The sequence below is a fragment of the Lutra lutra genome, chromosome 9, assembly GCF_902655055.1.
Source record: "Lutra lutra chromosome 9, mLutLut1.2, whole genome shotgun sequence".
Lineage (NCBI taxonomy): Eukaryota > Metazoa > Chordata > Mammalia > Carnivora > Mustelidae > Lutra > Lutra lutra.
In genome coordinates this window covers 39134677-39153860 of record NC_062286.1, presented here as the reverse complement: position 1 = coordinate 39153860, position 19184 = coordinate 39134677, and the positions used below count along the sequence as shown (strand labels likewise).

Sequence of the window (19184 nt, the reverse complement as noted above, 5' to 3'; positions counted from 1 at the left end):
CATTCCTAGCACTCTCAAACTCCAGGAAGCAGGCCATGGAATTCTGGCTTTAGGCCATTGCCCACAGCTTTGACTTCACCTGTAACATGACAGCTCCCAAAACTATATGGTGTTTATTGTCCACCGACTCTCTCCCCACCCTAGTTCTGCATTTTCAGCAGGGCATGCTTGTTACCCCACAATGTGTTCAGATAAATCTCCTCTCCTACATAGTTCTCCATGTACTGTCACTTAACATTTACATCAGACAACAAGTCTACCTTCTCCCTCATGCTCTACATTTAACCAACAGTTAGCTACTATTGATTCTATTTCTGAAGCTTTTGAATCTTGTCCTTCTTCTTCATTACCACTGCCTTTGCCCTAGAACTGATTCTCGCTTCTCATCAGAACACCTTCAAAAGCCTTTCTGGCATCTCTTCCTGCCTCAGGTCTCTGTCCCCTCTGTAGTTCCAACAGTTTTGTTTCTATAATAGAAATCTGATAAACTTCTGAAGCTTCCTGTGCTCACAGAATAAAGGCCACACTGCTTGGTATACCACATAGAGCCTTTCATAATCAGGCAAAATCTCCTATCCCACTGCCCCCCGCCACACACACGTTTCTTAAATTTTCAACAAAGTTCCTTTTTAATTTATCCTTTATCTCACATCTTAAACAATTTCATTTTGACCAATAAACATTATTTCTAATGAACTCCCCCATTTCTAGAGGAAATATTTAAGTACCAATCAAAATACTGAAAATTTCTGAGAGGACATAGCTAAGATTACTATATTAAGTTTAATACAATTCTAGCTCAAAGCCAAGAAACTTGACTGTTTAATTAGCCTTCTCCTCACTGGTTATCCAATTCAGTTCAGTTATTTAAAAATACTGACAATCTCATAGATCCCCATTTGTACCTTTGCAGATCCACAGATACCAGGAGCCCTGGCTTGGAAATCACTGCTCTGGGCTCTGCTGCCTAGACTGGCCTTGACACTTGACATTCAAGGACTCACTCACTTGATACTTCCATTGTCTTTACTCTCAAACTACTCCTGTGTCACTCACTATCCATTCTCGTGTAGTTAATTCTTTAACACAATGATTTCCCTGTCAGACTTAGGGCTCAAGGGCTAGCTCAGCGGCCCATTTATCTACTTAGGGCACCAAACAGTGCCTAGTCCCTAAATGAAGTGCAATAAATGTTTGTTGAATGAAAACGAAACATCTTAGTAGGGCAGACACTATGATACACATAAAACAAAAACAAAACAGAAGCTGAGAAAGATGTGAAAAGATGTGATTTGCCTCAAGTCATGCACCAAATAAGAGGTTTTAGACAGAAGCATGAATTTAGGTTTTTAAACCTCTATCATTCTGTTAACAGTAAGTTTTTATTAAGTAGCGACTACTATATTATAATGTGCAGCTTTTATTCATTCTCATCAAGAAGCCATTTATCCTGCTACTGCTCTGATTTACCCTCAACCGAGCAGAAATGACCTTATGCCAATGAAGATCCTATTTTAAAAAAACTGTTTGCTCTGACTTAAGTCACCCAGAATACCTGCCTATTTACAATTAAGTTTATCAGAGTCTGAGAAGTAGATGCTGAATTCTTTGATACAATAATTCTAAAGGAGGCTTACTACTTGTAAAAATTTCCCATGTGAAAGAGAAGCAGGTGACAGGAGAACATTACAGTGAGTGAATAGTTTCTACATTAATAACTGCTTATTTTTAAATTGCACATTTTCTTTCTTTGGAGAGAGGAGGAGAGGGAAAAAAGCTCTAGAAAATTAAAAATGTGATTTGGTTAAACCTGCTTTTTGATAGATGTAGCCAAGAATCCTCCATCAAAACACATGCTGTTAGTCAAGAAAGCATATGTTCTTGTTCAAAAACAAACTAGTACTAATTGGACTGTACTTCTCAGTCCTCACCTACTAAGTAAATCTTCAAATCAAACTTCCTTTATTTAAACATATCACAAGACTAGCCCTGCCCCAAATCAAAACAAACATGTCAAATACTACCAAATAGACTGTGTAACTTTGACATATCAGCTATACCTTAAAGAAATACCATTTAAGTTTTCAATGTTATAGACAACCTGAACGACATATATTCTTTCTCTATCAGATTAAAACAATTTTGGACACACATTTTCAACTTTGTTCTAGGAAAGATTTTTAATCAAAATGGTCATTTACGGGGCGCCTGGGTGGCTCAGTGGGTTAAGCCGCTGCCTTCGGCTCAGGTCATGATCTCAGGGTCCTGGGATCGAGCCCCGCATCGGGCTCTCTGCTCAGCAGGGAGCCTGCTTCCTCCTCTCTCTCTGCCTGCCTCTCTGCCTGTTTGTGATCTCTGTCAAATAAATAAATAAATAAAATCTTTAAAAAAAAAATGGTCATTTACAAACAGAACAGTGTGAAAAAATAAAAAACAAAGTTAACCCCCACACACATTTAGTTCTGTAACTTACAAGTTCTCCTCTCTGTATTTTAAAATATTTTGTTGCAAAAATATTCAGTAGCTTCTCTCTCACAAAAAGAGGAAAAAATCAGATGGGAGTTCTCAGGCAGTATGTAAGAAGTAAAGAGGTGTGCTGGAGCTCACAGCAGCTGATGAAGACCAAGTCCCTTTCTGCAAAATGCCTAGGTGTGTAAAGGCTTCAGAGTTCAAATAAAGAAGGGAGTCTCCTCAGTCCTCTCACATATCGTATCTAGAGCCCAGGTGTCAATAAAGCTAAAAAGACAACTGTAGACAGGAAGGATAATTCATTACTTGCCTCAATGTTTATTTTGGCTTACAAATTGCCTTGAAAGTTATGCATAAGTTCTTCTTTTTTTAAAATTAATTTTTTGAAAGATTTTACTTATTTATTTGACAGAGATCACAAGTAGGCAGAGAGGCAGGCGGAGCAGGGGTTGGAGGGGGAAGCAAGCTCCCTGCTGAGCAGAGAGCCCAATGATACTGATGTGGGGCTTGATCCCAGGACCCTGATCATGACCTGAGCCAAAGGCAGAGGCTTAACCCACTGAGTCACCCAGGCGCCCCTTGATTCTTCTTTAAATGTGATTTCTAGTTAACTTTAAAAGTCGGGGTCAGAAAAGTGAGCAGTACTGGGACCAGATGACTGAGTTCTCTTTCAACACTGTATGCAGAGACTCTATTATTCAATGGGTATATTAGCTTAAAAAAAAAAAAGCCTAATTATGAATCTGAAAATCTGAGGATGTCCAGATTCCGTACCACGACTCACAGCCAATCAGTTTGTGAAAGGATAGACAGGAGAGAGAAATAAATGAAATCATCTTAACATTTGCAAAACATTTTCATGTTATCTCATTAAATACAAAGAATTCAGTTCACAGATGACAAATTAAAGAAACACCACAGATTAACATTAAATTTAGTAATACTGTTGTTAGAGGGGAATTAGAAGGGGGGGTGGAGGGAGGTAGAAATAGGTTACACATTAGTGTGACAGTTAAGATAAAATTAGTTCTTTACAACTCCTGAGGTCATCAGAGGCAGTCACTACCAAGATGCCCATCCCATCCCCAAAACCCCAAGTAACACTTAGCAATTTGCCAGTCTGCGTTGGAGTCAGGAAACAGGGAATTCGTAACTATGCCAATGTGCATAAAATCTAGCAGTGAGGGGAGACTGCAACTTTCTTCCCAGCTTTCCTTAGGGAGCATCCCATTTAAATTTCAACTAAATGTAACGTTTAACAGAAGCACTGACAAGGCCGCTATCAGAAAAAACAAGTTTATTTTAGCTACTTTTTAAAGAAAAAAATGTTTATTCACTCATTCCCATGCTCTTGAGATGTAGAGAAAAGTTACGATAAAACCAATGAAAACTCCATCAAGGGAAGAAAAATGAACCAGAAAGTCTATATTGCTTCCTGGGCATCAAGAGACAACATGCAAACAGAGCGACTTTAATTCCCCACCTCCCTCTTTTTAACACAGTTTTGCAAGTACCATAGTTCTTCACAGCTGTTTGTGAAAAATGCTTGGTTAATTCATGTCTGTTACCCTAATCCTCTTCCTTTAAACAAACAGGATATTGGTCTGTTATTATGGAACACTGACAGTCTCTGGGTTTTCACTTTTTTAAAGAGCACATAGGAAGAAGTTTTATAAACTTTTCATATTGATCTTTTGTTGATACTATCAATTTACTTATCCAAGGCTTCTCAAACTTTCCACACTATCTCAAGCTACCAGGCACAACCCTAAACATGGGCCTATCTCTTCTTAGAGAATTCTGTTAGCAGAAGATCATTTACGCTCTGCCAGGCCCAACTCTTCTATTTTCACTCTCATTTCTGAAGAGGAAGTGGTCCTCCTGCTTGCCAAGGAGATCCTCTTCAACTACCTCCACTCCCTCCTCCATTCTTTTCTTTTTCAACGTGTCTATGCAGGCTCCTTCCTCTCAATGTATACACTTATCTGCTGTCAGGCTGAATAGGGCCGGAAGGAGGAAGTGGGGCTTTAGAAGGAAGAATCCTTACCGTCTTACAATCTGAGGGCTCTCTGCTGCTTGACTTGAATTCTTACGTATGCTCACCTCCAAATCCCTCCTCATTCTTCTCAGCCCTCACCCAACACCTCCAATCCAGCCAGCTGGATTTCTGTCTCCTCTGATGGCTCATCTTCTCTAAAATTTAAGGCATTCATTAAGGTTTCATCATGAGCCTCCTCTTTCTCACACGTTCACCTCTTTACCCTGATCCCCCTCCAACTACAGTCGGTCTCTTCTACCTGCCTCCCAAATCTCTCCCTCTGGATGGCCTGCCTGTACTTTCAAGTCATCATGTCCAACAACGAGACCTTGACCTTTTCTTTCCTGCTCTCCTCAATCTCCCCACTTTCCCATGTGTGCTCCCATCTTCTGACCATCCCATCTCAATCTGTGGATGGGGGCGTCACCGAGGAGGAATCAGTTCATTTGCCAAGAACCAAGATTCTGCCTCAGATCTTTCAAATCTCTCCTGTCTGTTCTAGACCCACTTAACAACAAACTGTAATCAGACCTCGCATTCAAGATACACTACACAACACTTCTCAAACAATAACTCTCAAACTGTCACGTGCCTGGGAATCATCTGGTAATCCTGTCAAAATGCATATACTCCTTCAGTGGGTCTGGGGGGTGCTGGCTTCTGATTTCTAACATGTCCCTGGTGATGACGATACTACTGGTGTTAAGACTCGACACATACGATCTGGTCCTAACCTATTGTTCTAGTTTCATCTTACACAACTCCCTGCCCAGCACACATGTGCATGTCTGTATCTCCCTCACATACACAGAGCACACACACGCACGCACACACAGAGGAATACAAACAAAAATGTTCCCTAAACATACTTTCCAGCTTCTGTGCCTCTCTTGCTGTTTCTTCAAGTCCAGTGTCTGCTCATTATGATCCTACTCACATTTCACAAACCAACTCACTCTGCCACAGCCTTCTCTTACCTTTTTACCTACTTTACCGCAGACCCCACCCATGGAACACCACAAAAACCTTGGGACAGTCAGGGCACTTCATTTGCATTACTTCTGCTCTGTCCAGTCTTTATGGGTCTCTTCAGTCAATCCTCACTGCTAGGCAACACCCTCCTCCTGGAAGGCAGGGACGGTCTGCCTAACCTTTAACCCTGGGGCATCTTGTGGGTTGTACGTGCCAGTAAGCTCCAGTGGCGGGTGGGTTTGTACTCCAAGAAAAATGAAACATCTCACTTTACTTCATGTAACTTACTTCGAGCAGGGGCTTCAGACACTTAAGATAAACAAAAACACTCTTCCAGGAAAGTTAATCCCTTAGCAAAATCTATGAAAATATTGTCAAATATGTGCTACTTAAAGGAAAAAAAAATCTACACATAAGCATTCATACAGTGCCTAGAAAATTTTGGTACTTACCCAATTTTAGTAGTCTCCAGGTATATTGATCAAGGTTCTGATATTTAACTGAAAATCAAATCTAACTTGTTGGGATCTAGCAATTGCTACATTATAAGCTTACAATACGTTCTAATCCAGATTCTAGCCCTCTCTGGTTTAATTTACGGAATGCTCCTTCTATCCCCCCCATTTGTTAGATGGGACATCACTTTCTCCCCAGTTGTGCTGAGATCAACTGCCTGCAAAATACTTTAGCATTAAGCATACCTTACATTTGTGTCCAGATTTTGAAAAGTGTTTAAAAACACGTACCCTGCAGTAACATTTTAAGGAGGCTAAGCAAATTAACCAAGACAACCCTATTTTAAATGTCTAGGTACCTTAAACCCTCTAAATATCAAAGAACTGCCAAAATTCAAGACCTACCAGCAGCTCTTAAACTTCAGTGTGTTCAAGAACTGCCTGGAGTGCTTGTTAAACTTGCAGATTCCAGGTTCTTGCCCCAAGAAAGTCTAATTCAGTACCACTGGGGTGGGGCCTAAAACAGTGTACAGTTAACCAGCACCCCAAGGCGATTCTGATGCAGATGTTCTGCAGATCTCAGTTTGATAAATACTGGCCTCACCCCCGGTCCAGGGGCCACTACAGGGTTGAAAGGTTGAAATGGAAATGTAGAAATGTCATAGTAAAGTCCCTTTCCCAAACTGATGTCAACCCAGCAGAGATACGGAATGACTCATGGAAGAAAGGAAAAGGGGAGGGAGTCCTTGCAACACGAATAAAGTTCGAAAACCAAAAAAGAGGGAAAGTGACGTTTTTTTCCCACCCTTGCTTTCCATTCTCTGAGCATCCATCCTCCAGACACCTTTGATGATGCTGCTTTTGCCTGCGAGCAAGGACGGGGGGAAAAGGCCCGTCGCTGGCCCGGGGGATGGGAACGCGGCCCCGCGCTTGCTCCTGGGTCACCAGCTGTCCATCCTCTGAGAGAGACCACAGCAGAAGGGGGACCCCGAACCCCGGATCCTCCGCGGCACACGTGCCATAAACAAGTGGCTTCCCGGGAAGACGGCCCCGGCTCTCAGCCTGCACCCCTCACCTGCCGCGCGGTCGTAGCTCGGCCTCGTCGTCGGGTTCCGGGTCCAGCGGCTCCTGCTCCACAGCGGCCGCCGGCACAGCTTCCGCGTCCTCCACCGTCACTTCGGCCGTAGCCACGGCCCCGGCCGCCGGCACCCGCGCTGCAGAAGTGGGGGCGGCCGCTGCCCCCAGGCCGAACACCGTCTCCGCCTTCGGCGCGGGTAGGTCGGGGGCGCGCCCCGCGGCCACCGCGCCCGCAGCCAGTCCCAGCAGCAGCAGCAGCAGCAGCAGCAGCGCCCGCGCGAGCGTCCCCGGGCGGGTGGCGCGCTCCATCAGCGTCCCGCCCCGCGTGCGGGCATGGAGGTGCAGCAGCCCGCGCCTGCCCCTCTCGCTGCTGGAAGCGCCTGACCAGGACAAGGACGCGCTGGGCACCCCGCCGCCGCCCCGACGTCCTGGACAGCTGAGCGGAGCTCCACCGGCCACGTCTTAGCCCGGCCTCCGCCACCGCCACCTGAGTGACAGTCTCCCTCAGTCATCGCCCATTGAACAAACTTTCCGCGCGTCTCCCTGGTGATTGGCCACGGCCACCGTCACTCTGGATTCCTAGGCTGGTCCTCTTGGAGAAGGTGGGCTTTCCCCGGATGTCAACATCACGCCTGCCAATCAAATCGTATTGCCGTCTCCCGAGGCTCGGCCCTCTTCCGGACGCGGTTACCAATGAGAATCGCCCCTCCCCTCAATCCGCTCTCCTGATTGGTAGGCTCCGAAACCCGAATTACATTTCCCCGGAGCAGATTGGTCATCGCTGCGGTTGGCCTCACCCCTAAAAAATGAGGCGCTAGAGAAGACTCGAAGATCATTGGTAGAAGTGGATGCCCCTCCAAAGTTCTGAAGTAACTTCTTCTTGATTGGTTGGAAGCGGCACTTAATACGTGGCCGATTCTGACTGTGGAAGTGTATGGTCCCAAATGAAAGCAGGGGTAGGAGGCGAGTCCCTGGTGGCAGGGAGGCGGCCGACCTTAAAGGAGCTGCCACTGTGGTTCTTCTAAAGCCTGTTCTGTTTGGAAAGGCAAAAGCGAAGCAGGAAAAATAAGTGACGGTCCGGGAGGTGTGGTCCCCAGAAGTGGAAGAGACAGTGTGGGCTCACGCTGGGGCTGAAATTGCAGCCTGCTAGAGATGTCGGGGACCCACGGAGGATGCAGTGTACCTGACACGCCCCCTTCCTCGTTACAAAGGGGAAGGAGCCCGGGCCCAGTGCATTGCCCTCCCTTGTGTAAAGTCACACGCCTAGTGCTTCTGGCTCCCCGACTTTATCCAACCCTTCCGACCCTAGTCTGGCGTGCTTTGCGCCTCACCATAGGGCTCTGACGAAGGCAAGGCCAAACTGCAGAAAATTTGAATGTTCAGCTAAGGCATTGGAACTTTTCATACAGCAGTCAGAGACTCTGAAAATTTTTGAGATGAATGAAACGGCAAAATGCGTCCATTGGCAATGTGTTCAAAAGAATAACACCAAAGATGAGGAAGCTAGCTGGGAGGCCACTGCCTCATCAAAACTGAAGATTTTTTTTTAGAAGACACTGACGTACAAACAGGCTCTGATCTCCTCCTCCGAAAGCAAAACAAACAAAAAGCCCCACTTTCTCCTGCACATCCTACCACATCTCCCTTCTCTTCAGAACAGCAAAACTCTCCAGTGTTCTAAACTCACTGTCGTCGATTCCTCTTCTCTCCCTCTCAAGCACGCTACAGTCGGGCTTTCAAGCTCACAATTCCACCAAAACTGCTCTCACTGAGGCCACCATTGCTGAAAAGACAATTCTGTTGTCATCTTTTCAGCTATATTTAACCCAGTAACTCAGTGTTCCCTGCGAAAATACATTTCCCTGGTTTTCCTGCCCCATGGGCCAGGTCATAACCTTCGTTAGGCATCATTTTAACTGAATTACCTTAAAGGTTATCTACAAATACAGTTACATCCAGAGGTACTGGATGTAACATGGGGGGGTGTTAAGGACTTCATAGGACTTTGGAAATGGGGAGGGTATTCAGTTCAGCCTCTAACAACCAGATATTTTCACTTCTTTCAAGGTTCTGTTACATTCCCAGTGAAGCCTCTCCTGACTACCTTTTTTTTTTTTTTAAGATTTTATTTATTTATTTGACAGAGATCACAAGTAGGCAGAGAGGCAGGCACAGAGAGAGGGGGAAGCAGGCTCCCTGCTGGACAGAGAGCCCGATGAGGGACTTGATCCCAGGACCCTGAAATCATGACCTGAGCTGAAGACAGAGGCTTTAACCCACTGAGCCACCCAGGCGCCCCCTGACTACCCTTTTTAAAACTGAAACATGTCCTACATGTCACTTCTTAATTCATTCAACAGGACAGAGGGGAAAGAGACAAATGGAAGGGAAGATTGTAGTTGCTGTAGATCGAAGGAGATGATTAAGGAAGCAAGATTCCAGAGTATCAGGGGAAACAGAGGCAAGTCTTCCATGTTGAAAGTTGAAGAAGTACCCCTAAAGAATAACTTACTTTTTTTTTTTTTTAAAGATTTTATTTACTTATTTGTCAGGGAGAGAGAAAGTGCAAGTAGGGGGGAGCAACAGGCAGAGGAAGAGGCAAGCGGAGGGAGAAGCAGGCTCCCGGCTGAGCAAGGAGCCAGATGGGGGACTCCCGGACCCTGGGATCATGACCCAAGCCGAAGGCAAACACCCAACCAACTGAGCCACCCAGGCGTCCCAAGAATAACTTACTTTGAAAGAAAATATAGATAAGAGAGTTCAAACTAGCTGATCATGATTTACTCAATAAAACAGAAAATAAGATTTCCTGCCAAAGTGATATTTAATGGATAATATAAGAAAGGTGTCAAAAAAATTAACAGGAGCCGAAAAATGATTATTGACTATTTGTAATGGTCCATTTGAAATTAGCTAGTGTGTATATGTTAGTGAACCTAGTCTTCATGTTTTTTTAACTTTTTCAAAAAGTGGTCATGGCATGAACAGTAATCTGAACTAACGAATTAGGAGCCTGCTTGTCACCTGCAGTTGATGTGGAAGTTGTGTTCATTTATTTATTCATTACCACTTAGCAAGTACCATATAAATAAGGATCTTAACAAAAGAGGCATGGCCCCTGCCCTTCTGGAGCTTAACATTTCCTCTAGTTAAGGAGACTGACACTGTTTTAATAATTACATACGTATTTATATTATGAAAACAAAATAAATGCCATGAGGAAAAGGCACAGGCAGAAGAGTTCGGTGGTAGAAAATGCTAGTAAGGACAATCAAGGTTTATACTCTGAAAAAAACATGAGACTATTTCCATTTTGGAAAAAGAAGAGTCATAATCATGAGTCATGGTCAGCTGACTAGGAAAATAACTTGAAGGGGGGAAGAGAGAACCTGCCAGTTTGGGGACAACATGGAGAGTCATGGTGGCTGCATGGGAGCCATGGACTATGAGTGTGAGTTCCTCAGGGAAATTTAGGAGTAGTTGGAACCAGGTAGGATAGCTGATCAATGAGCCTGAGCCAGGAAAAGAAGTTGGTGCTTAGGTATCTGAGCCAGCGTTGCCACGGTTAGAATTGAGATTCTAAAACTGAGCATGGTCTGGAAGTAAGCAAAAGAGGTCAGTGATTTCAAATCATAAGACTCAGTCTATTAGCAGAGAAAATCTATACCTGGTGCTGTCTGAATTTGCTCTCTGTCAAGAGCTTTCCTCAAAGCCCCAGTAAGGGACTTCTGCTTACCTTTCACAGGCCAAGACCATGTCAAATAGTCATCTGGAGCTAAAAAGGAAGCATACTGCCACTCTGAACAAAACTAGGGTTCTGCTGGTGAGGATGAGGGAAAGAATTTGTAATCCACACTATTGCAGTTTAATACATGTACTTGTAGAAAGTGCCTGCCTGAATAAGTTTCAACAGAGGTACACACCAGACAAGGTAACAGAACATTCCCACCATGCTTGAGAGCTTCCTTGCATCTCCTCACAGGTCCTTCTTCCAACCCAGACCCCAGGTAGTTACTGATCTGTCTTCTGTCACAATAGATTTTCTAGAATTTTTAATGTAATTGTACAGTTATACACTTTGTGTCTGGTTTCTTTCACTTTATATAATGTTTTAAAAATCGTTCATGTTCTTACATGTAACAACACTTTCTTCATTTTTATTTCTGAATTGTATTCCATTGCCGGTTGGTATACATTGGGATATTTCCAATTTGGGACTGTCGAAGGTAAAGCTTCTATGAACCTGCATGTTCAAGTCTCTATGTGGGTGTAGATTTTTATTTCTCTTGAGTAAAGTGGAATTATTGGCTCATGTGGTTGATGTATGTTAGCTTTATATGAATCTGTCAAGCAGTATTTGTGCTCTGCCTAGATCAGTCAATCCCCATGTGAAGGGGGTGAGAGTATAAATTTCTGTTGTTTTAAGCCTTGCATTTGGGGATGGTTTCTTTCTTTCTTTCTTCCTTTCTTTCTTTCTTTCTTTCTTTTTTAAGATTTTATTTATTTATTTGACAGAGAGAGAGAGAGATCACAAGTAGGCAGAGAGGCAGGTGGGGCTGGGGGTGGGGCAGAGAGCCCGATGCAGGGCTCTATTCCAGGACCCTGAGATCATGACCTGAGCCAAAGGCAGAGGCTTAACCCACTGAGCCACCCAGGCGCCCTGGGGATGCTTTCTTACACAGCATTATTAAGACAATAGTCAACTGATAAAGCACTGTATGTTTCACTGTGTGCCAAACTGTTGGGTGCCTACCCATATAAATTCTTTCCTTTGTAAATGCTTTGAATTGCAATCATACCTAAAAAAGAGATGTAACTCTCCAACAAGGCAAACTGTGTTCTAAAGTGATTTAAAGACACCCCTGCCAGTGGTGTCTGAAAGTTCTAGTTGTTTCACATCCTCAATAAATTTAATATTGTTAGTCTTTTCATTTTTGCTTTTCTAGTGAGTATGTGGAGGTATTTCACTGTGGTTTTGGTTTGTATTTCCGCGATGACTAATGATTTTGACCTTCCTTTGATGTGCTTTTGTAACATTTATATTTATATAGAACTCATACCCTTCACTTGGGGGGTGGGGGTTGGTCTAGCCAAAACACGTCTTTTTTTTTTTTTTTTTTTTAAGAGAGAGAGAGAGAGAGAGAGCGAGCATTGGGGGCAGGGCAAAGGGAGAGAGAATTTTTTTTAAAAAGATTTTATTTAATTATTTATTTAGAGAGCAAGCAGGAGGAGGGGCCAGGAAAAGAGGGAGAGAGAGTCTCAAGCAGGCTCTACACTTGGAGCAAGCCTGACCGGGGGCTTAATCCCATGACCCTGAGATGACCTGAGCCAAAACCAAGAATTGGACACTTAACCACCTGAGCTACCCAGGCACCCACAGAACACATCTGTCATATGGCAATGGCAGAAACACAAGAAAGATGAGTGGAAGTTTATAGCGCCTCTAAAAACTGGAGTCCGAACTGCAGTATTGCCACTTCTGTTCAGATTCCACTGGCTAAGGTGAACATATGACCAGGCCCAATATCAACGAAGCAGGAAAATATGTCTTGCCACTAGTGAGAGAAATTGCAAAATCACATGACAAAGGTCATGGGTATAGGATTTCAGAGAGCAAAATTCCAATCGAGCCCAAGTGCTATGAGAGTAATCAATTATATCTGTGCCTGAGTCTAGCATGAACAATTCGCTTCAAAGCAATATATACAATGAGATCACTCCATGGCTTTTAGAACAGCTCTTGGAGAAAAAAGGAGCAAGGGCTGGTGAGGACATAGAGCAGTTGGAACTCTCATACATTGTTGGTCTGGATGTAAAATGGTAAAATTGTTTTGAAAACACTTTGGCTGCTTTTTACACAATTAGACATACACTTACCGTATGACCTCACAGTCCCATTCCTAGGTTTTTACCCAAGAGAAATGAAAGCATATGTTCCGGGCGCCTGGGTGGCTCAGCGGGTTAAAGCCTCTGCCTTAGGCTCAGGTCATGATCTCAGGGTTCTGGGATCGAGTCCCGCATTGGGCTCTCTGCTCAGCAGGAAGCCTGCTTCCCTTTCTCTCTCTCTCTCTCTGCCTGCCTCTCCGTCTACTTGTGGTCTCTGTCAAATAAATAAATAAAATCTTAAAAAAAAAAAAAGAAAGCATATGTTCCCACAAAGACCTATATGTGAATTTATATAACAGCTTTCCCCGTAATTGCCCAAACTGGAAACACTAATGTCAACTAGTGAATGGAGAAGCAAATGGATGGACACCCTTGTGATGGAAAACTACTTAGCAATAAAGAAGAGCATCACACATACATATTTCAAACCCCTGCTTTTATATGTCTGATAATATCCCTGTAGCCAAAGTATGCCACACAACCACGTCTAAAGTGGAAGGGCAGGAAGCAGAGCCATCACAGGAAGAGTCCATGGCTATAGTGGGCATGTGTATTACTACCACAGGAGAGAGAAGACCAGACTTCAGTCGACCACACCTATGATGTGTACTTGTTCCCTTATCTGGGTGACTGAGTCTACAGAAGTGCCTTGAGGCTTCACCTCAGGATACCATCAGGATGGTAACTGATGATTATCAACTTCGGAATTTACACAGTTGGGTCTAGTCTTGGATGGATATAGATGATCCTTTCTGGTACCCATGGAGATCTCTCTAAAAGTGGGATCTGCAGGCATGTATGCATAAATGCAGGAACAAATCCCTACATATATACCCACACATGTGCTACGTGTGTGTGTGTACATGTCCAATTATATGTGGCTTTCCTTCAAAAGAAGTTGAATCTCAGAGATTTTCAGAGGCTAAACTCTTAAGTAGAAAAAGGACTTTTTCCTAACTGTTCCATAAATTGCAAAGAATCCTATTTCATAATGATATTAAGATTTTACATTATGCTGAGTAATATCAGTGCCTTTTCTTCAATCTTACCTTTTCGTGATCAAATCCCTGTGGGTCTGCCAAGAACAGGAAAGCAGCCAGCATTTCCTTAAATGCATGAAGACCGTTGCACTGGAAAATTCTTACTCAAGGGCTTCGTTGCCTTTATTTTCTATCTGAAGGAAAGGGAGAGGGTAGTTTTAGTCTCCCAGTTGTATGTAATTCTTCCAATCTAAGGCAAAATAGAGACATTAATCAGCACTAATTTTGGAATGCCAAGTAACTTGCTGTGTTCTCTGGGACAATCTGCTTTTTCCCGAATCTCAGTGTCTTCTGCGGTCATTTGTCCCAGATGCTCTTCTGTTAATTGTCCCAGGGGCTTTCTTTGGTCCCTTACACCAGGGACTCTCTTTGGTCACTTGGTTTCATTTTTCTATAATGTTATGCCTCTTTTTTCTATAGAGAATATTTATATAACATTACATGTAAAAAAAATATATATAGGGACGCCTGAGTGGCTCAGTCGTTAAGCATCTGCCTTCAGCTCAGGTCATGATCCCGGGATCCTGGGATCCAGCCCCACATTGGGCTCCTTGCTAAGTGGGGTGCCTTCTTCCTCTCCCGCTCCCCCTGCTTATGCTCTCTCTCTTTCTCTCTCTCAAATAAAGAAATCTTTAAGAAAATCTAAACAACTGGGTAACAATAAGTAAAGACAAATGCAAGTATCTCTTTATATCACTAGTCATAGCTAAAATTATTTCTCTCATGGGCCCACCAATATATTCTTAATGGTCAGCAAGTACAGAAGAAAATATTTTAAATTTCGTGTTTCTATTTGAGTGATAATTTTTTTGAAGATTTATTTTATTTATTTTGGGGTAGGGGGAAGGACAGATGGAGACAGGCAATCTCAAGACCCGGAGATCATAACCTGAGCTGAACCCAAGAGCTGGATGCTTAACCGACCGTGTCACCCAGGTGCCCCTGGATGATAATTTTTTAAATAAAAATTAAATACAATTATTGTCTCATCTGGCTAAACCTTTTTGACATTTCAGGCCCAAGTTTGCATCTGTGTTTATTGAATTAGCACGAATTTTAATTCTCATAAGCAACAGAGAAAAAAAATAAGCTGCACTTTATATATGAAAGATTCATTCCTACCAAAAAACAAAAGACATGGTTCCTCTGAGAGTAAGTGTTCTACATGGTTCAAATAAAGAAAAGTGGTGGGAGAATCAGATCCTCACACTACACATAATTTTATGAGGCAACCAGACTGAAAACTGTATCTTAGCTGTCAATATTTGAGTAACTGCTTCCAGCTCTGATGTAAGAGCTGCTTTTAGACCAAATATCTCACTGAAAATGATGATAAATTCGATTAAAAAAAAAAAAAACAAAAAACAAACTTTGAAGGTATCGGAAAGCAACCAAGGCATTTAGGATTCAAAGGGCTAAGAATAGGAAAGAAAGAAAATGTAATGAGATTGGGGTAACATTCTCTATCATTCCCTGCCTGAGACATTTGCTGAATTATAAGCAAAGAGTGCAGGGCCTAGAACCCAAGCAGAGAGGTGCTTCTCAGGGAGCTTCGAGGAGTCTCTGGGCTACCAGAACAAAATGTGGAGTTTAAGGCTAGCAAGAGAGCCAGGATTGGAAGTGTTCCCACCCCAGAGAAAAGAGAATTATTAAAAAGTGAGCTGATGTTCCAACTCCTTTCCCCACCAAGGTATCTGCTGATTCCTTAGCCACGCACCATGCAGAGGAGAGATCAGGAACCCAAGCAGAAAGAAGCAGGTAACAGGCTGATAAATGAAACCATCTCATTGGGCTGGAGAGTCAAAAAGTAGAAGTCAAGACCCAGCAGGGAGTTGGAGCTCCGAAAAACATTTCCAGGTGAGTCTCTAGACACACTATGAAGTGAAATGAGGACAAAGTAGAAATAAATTTGCCTTAAAAAACCAGCCTTAAAATACTGTATTCCCTGGGCGCCTGGGTGGCTCAGTGGGCTAAAGCCTCTGCCTTCAGCTCAGGTCATGATCCCAGAGTCCTGGGATCGAGCCCCGCATCGGGCTCTCTGCTCGGCAGAGAGCCTGCTTCCTCCTCTCTCTCTGCCTGCCTCTCTGCCTACTTGTGATCTCTGTCTGTCAAATAAATAAATAAAATCTTAAAAAAAAATACTGTATTCCCTAATTGGATGAGGGTGACCTGCCCTTACTCTTTCTGCCAGAAGAAAGTGAAATTATCTCTGGAGAAAGAAAACATTATATAGAGCTGCTACAATTAGTCATACACAGTGTTTAGCATTTGAACAAAAATCTAAAAGTTATGTCAGTAAATAGAACCAAGTGACAGATATTCAGAAGGAAAACACAGAAATAGATCAGATCCACAGGAAACTGAGATATTGACGATATCAGACACAGGCTATAAAATAATTAATATACTAAGCACATTGCTTCTTCCATGTCATTTTGTGGTTGTAAGTAGTTCATTTCTTTTTTAGCACTGGCTAATATTCCAAATGTCTGGATGGACTCCAGTTTGTTTATCCATTCAACCACTGCAGGACATCTTGGTTGCTTCCTGGTTTTGGCAATCATGAATACAGCTGCTATTCACACCCATGTGCAAGTTCTTGAGTAGACACAGGTTTTGAACTCCATTGGGGAAAAGGTAAGAGTTTATTTAGTTTTGTAAGAAACCAGCAAACTGTCTTCCTAAGAGGCTATATCATGTTGCATTCCCACCAGCAATGACCCAGCATTTCTGTTGTTCCACATCCTTACCAGACTTTGGTATTGTCAGTGCTTTGGACTTTAGCTGCAGTAATAGATGTGTAATGGTATCTCATTTTAATTTGCATTTGCCTAAGGACACATAATTTGAGCATGTTTTTCTTTGCTTATTTGCTTTCTATATATAGCAAATGGGTGTTTGTTCAGGTCTTTTGCCTGTTTTTTTATTAGTAAGTTGTTCTTTATTTTAATTGTTGAGTTTTAAGACTTCTTTGTATATTTAGGATAACAGTCCTTTATCAGATATGTCTTTTGCAACTATTTTCTCCCAGTCTGTGGTAAAGTCAACTTTAAGGTAAGAAAGATTTCTAGAAATACAGGGGGACATTTTTTAATCATACGTGGGTCAAAGTGCACGCTTTCTCTCCCAACATGGCAGCCCCAGTGAAAAACAAGAATAAGAATGGGAAGACTATCTACCTAACAGACTTTTTGGTTGAGGATGCGGAACTGGTGGAGGAAGAACCTAGGTCCCTAAACCAGTAGACTGGGTTGATGAAACAGATAACCTGGAAAGAGATGTTTCAGCCACTTGGCACAGTACCAATGACCATGGGTGTAGGATTCCTCCAATTGACCATTCTATCCTGCCCACTGTTCCATGGGCTGCTCAGGAACCCAATATTGAGGACACCTATCTTCCCAAATTGCCACCCTCACTGCTTTTCTAGGGAACGTGCCTTGTGCTGTGACAGAAGACTCTGTTAAGGAATTCTTTGGAAGGTTATATATCAGTGCAATACATTTGCCATGTGAACCCAGCAACCCAGAGAGGCTGAAAGATTTGGGTTATGCTAAGTTTGAGGACCTGAGTTGGATTTCCTTGCTCAGTGCCCTGAGCCTCAAATGAAGAGTCTCTAGGCAACAGGAGAATCTGAGTGGACCTTGTTCCTCAGACAGAGGCTGAAAGCAGGAATGATCATTCTTTTGGTGGAGATAGAAATCAGGATTCTGACAAAACAGATACACACTGGAGGGCCCATCCTGCTACATACAGCTTTGATGACTGCCTTCCTAGAAGAGGTAATGATAGCTTTGGAGACAAGTTCAAGATTGTTATGATTCTGGCCAATATCCTGATGGGCATTGAGATGTGGTACCATGATGGCCCATACCAGAATATGGATTGGTATGGGAGCTGGGATCACTGTGATGACTGAAGTAGTGGAGACTAAGACAGAGGCTGTGATTCCAGGATACGCAGTGGCAGAAGAGCGTTGGTAGCAGGTACCGTAGGGATAATGTCTATAGAGGAAGAAGAGACCACTATGAAAACAGATATGACAGAAGAAATGATTGGTCATGGAGCTCCAGAAATGATTATTCTCAGAATGATTATAGGCATGATGATAAAGGTGCCCCCAACAAACTGAGTCTAAAGCCTTAGAGTACTTCCAAGGAGGATGGTTCTTCTGCTAGCACCTCACAGCCCATTCAAATAGCCTGTCTATGGAGAGGCAAAGCCTGTTGACACAGGTGCTAGAGCAGGAGAGTAGAAGAGTAGCTACAGAAGGGACAGGGGGAAGAAGAAACAGAGGGGTGTCAGCTGGATGAAGCAAAGCTAGAATGTCAGCCTCAGAAGAGATTCCAAGCTGGCAAGGTAAAGAAACTCAAGTAAGGGAATGGTTGAGGACAGGAAGTGAATCATTACAGGCTGGGACCTCAGCCCCAGCTGGCAGAAGTGCACCAAGGAGAGAAGGTGAGAAGTCTCTAAAAAGGAAACACTCAATTAAGAAGAAGACTGTCACTATCCAACTTTTAAACCTCCCAAACCTGAACAGCCTCTAAAGGTAATGCCAGCCCCTCCACCAAAGTAGAATACTTGGGTACAGTGAAGTTCTAGCCATCCTGTTGGATCTCAGAGCTCAGACACAGAGCAGCAACCCCCTGCAAGGGTGAGGTAGTTCCTGCTCAACCATCTGAGAAAGGACCAGCATGGAAAAATGAAAATTAAGTATGTGGGATGAATGTACAAAAGGTCAAAGTGGGAACTCAGCTGTGGTTCAGGAGATGAGGGAAGAAAGACCACTGGAAGGAGTCACATAGGAAATATGGCAAAAGAGGTCAAGTCCTCCAATCTGAACCTGAGACAAAGAACCTGAAGAAAATATGGCCTCCAAATATGGCCTTCAGTTCCAAGTCCAGGTCTGCAAGCAGGCATGCCGCTCTCTCAGTTGATAATGGAGATAGGAATGAGGGAGAAGGTTACATGGAATAGGTCTCTACATCCTGTGCTTCCTCCTAGTCTCTCACCACCCTGGAACATTCAAGAGCAAATCAAACCTCTGTCTAGAAAAGATAAAATAAAATTCACCATCTCCTGGGGAGAAAAAAAAAATAAAGGCTATCAATCTACTAGGATGATTTAATAGTTCTGGGACTGGGAGATTTTCTGGAACTTTTGTTTTAAAACAGGAAGTCCTGTGCACACTGGGATATGTTTGCCACCATTTATAGTCATAAAAGACCAGGGAGTCTAGGTGTCAAA

At 43.2% G+C, this 19184-nt stretch overlaps 1 protein-coding gene and 1 pseudogene across 1 annotated transcript in view; one reads left to right on the top strand and one right to left on the bottom strand.

Moving 5' to 3' along the window:
* EIF2AK3 (eukaryotic translation initiation factor 2 alpha kinase 3) overlaps positions 1–7521 on the bottom strand; it is a 63602-nt gene extending 56081 nt beyond the window's left edge. The window contains exon 1 of the mRNA XM_047745473.1: positions 7010–7521. Within this exon, the coding sequence (XP_047601429.1) occupies positions 7010–7320 (311 nt within the window). The 5' untranslated portion in view covers positions 7321–7521. The remainder of the gene's footprint in view (positions 1–7009) is intronic.
* A 9547-nt stretch (positions 7522–17068) lies between these two features.
* On the top strand, positions 17069–18914 carry LOC125109178 (eukaryotic translation initiation factor 4B-like; annotated as a pseudogene).
* Positions 18915–19184: the final 270 nt, after the last annotated feature.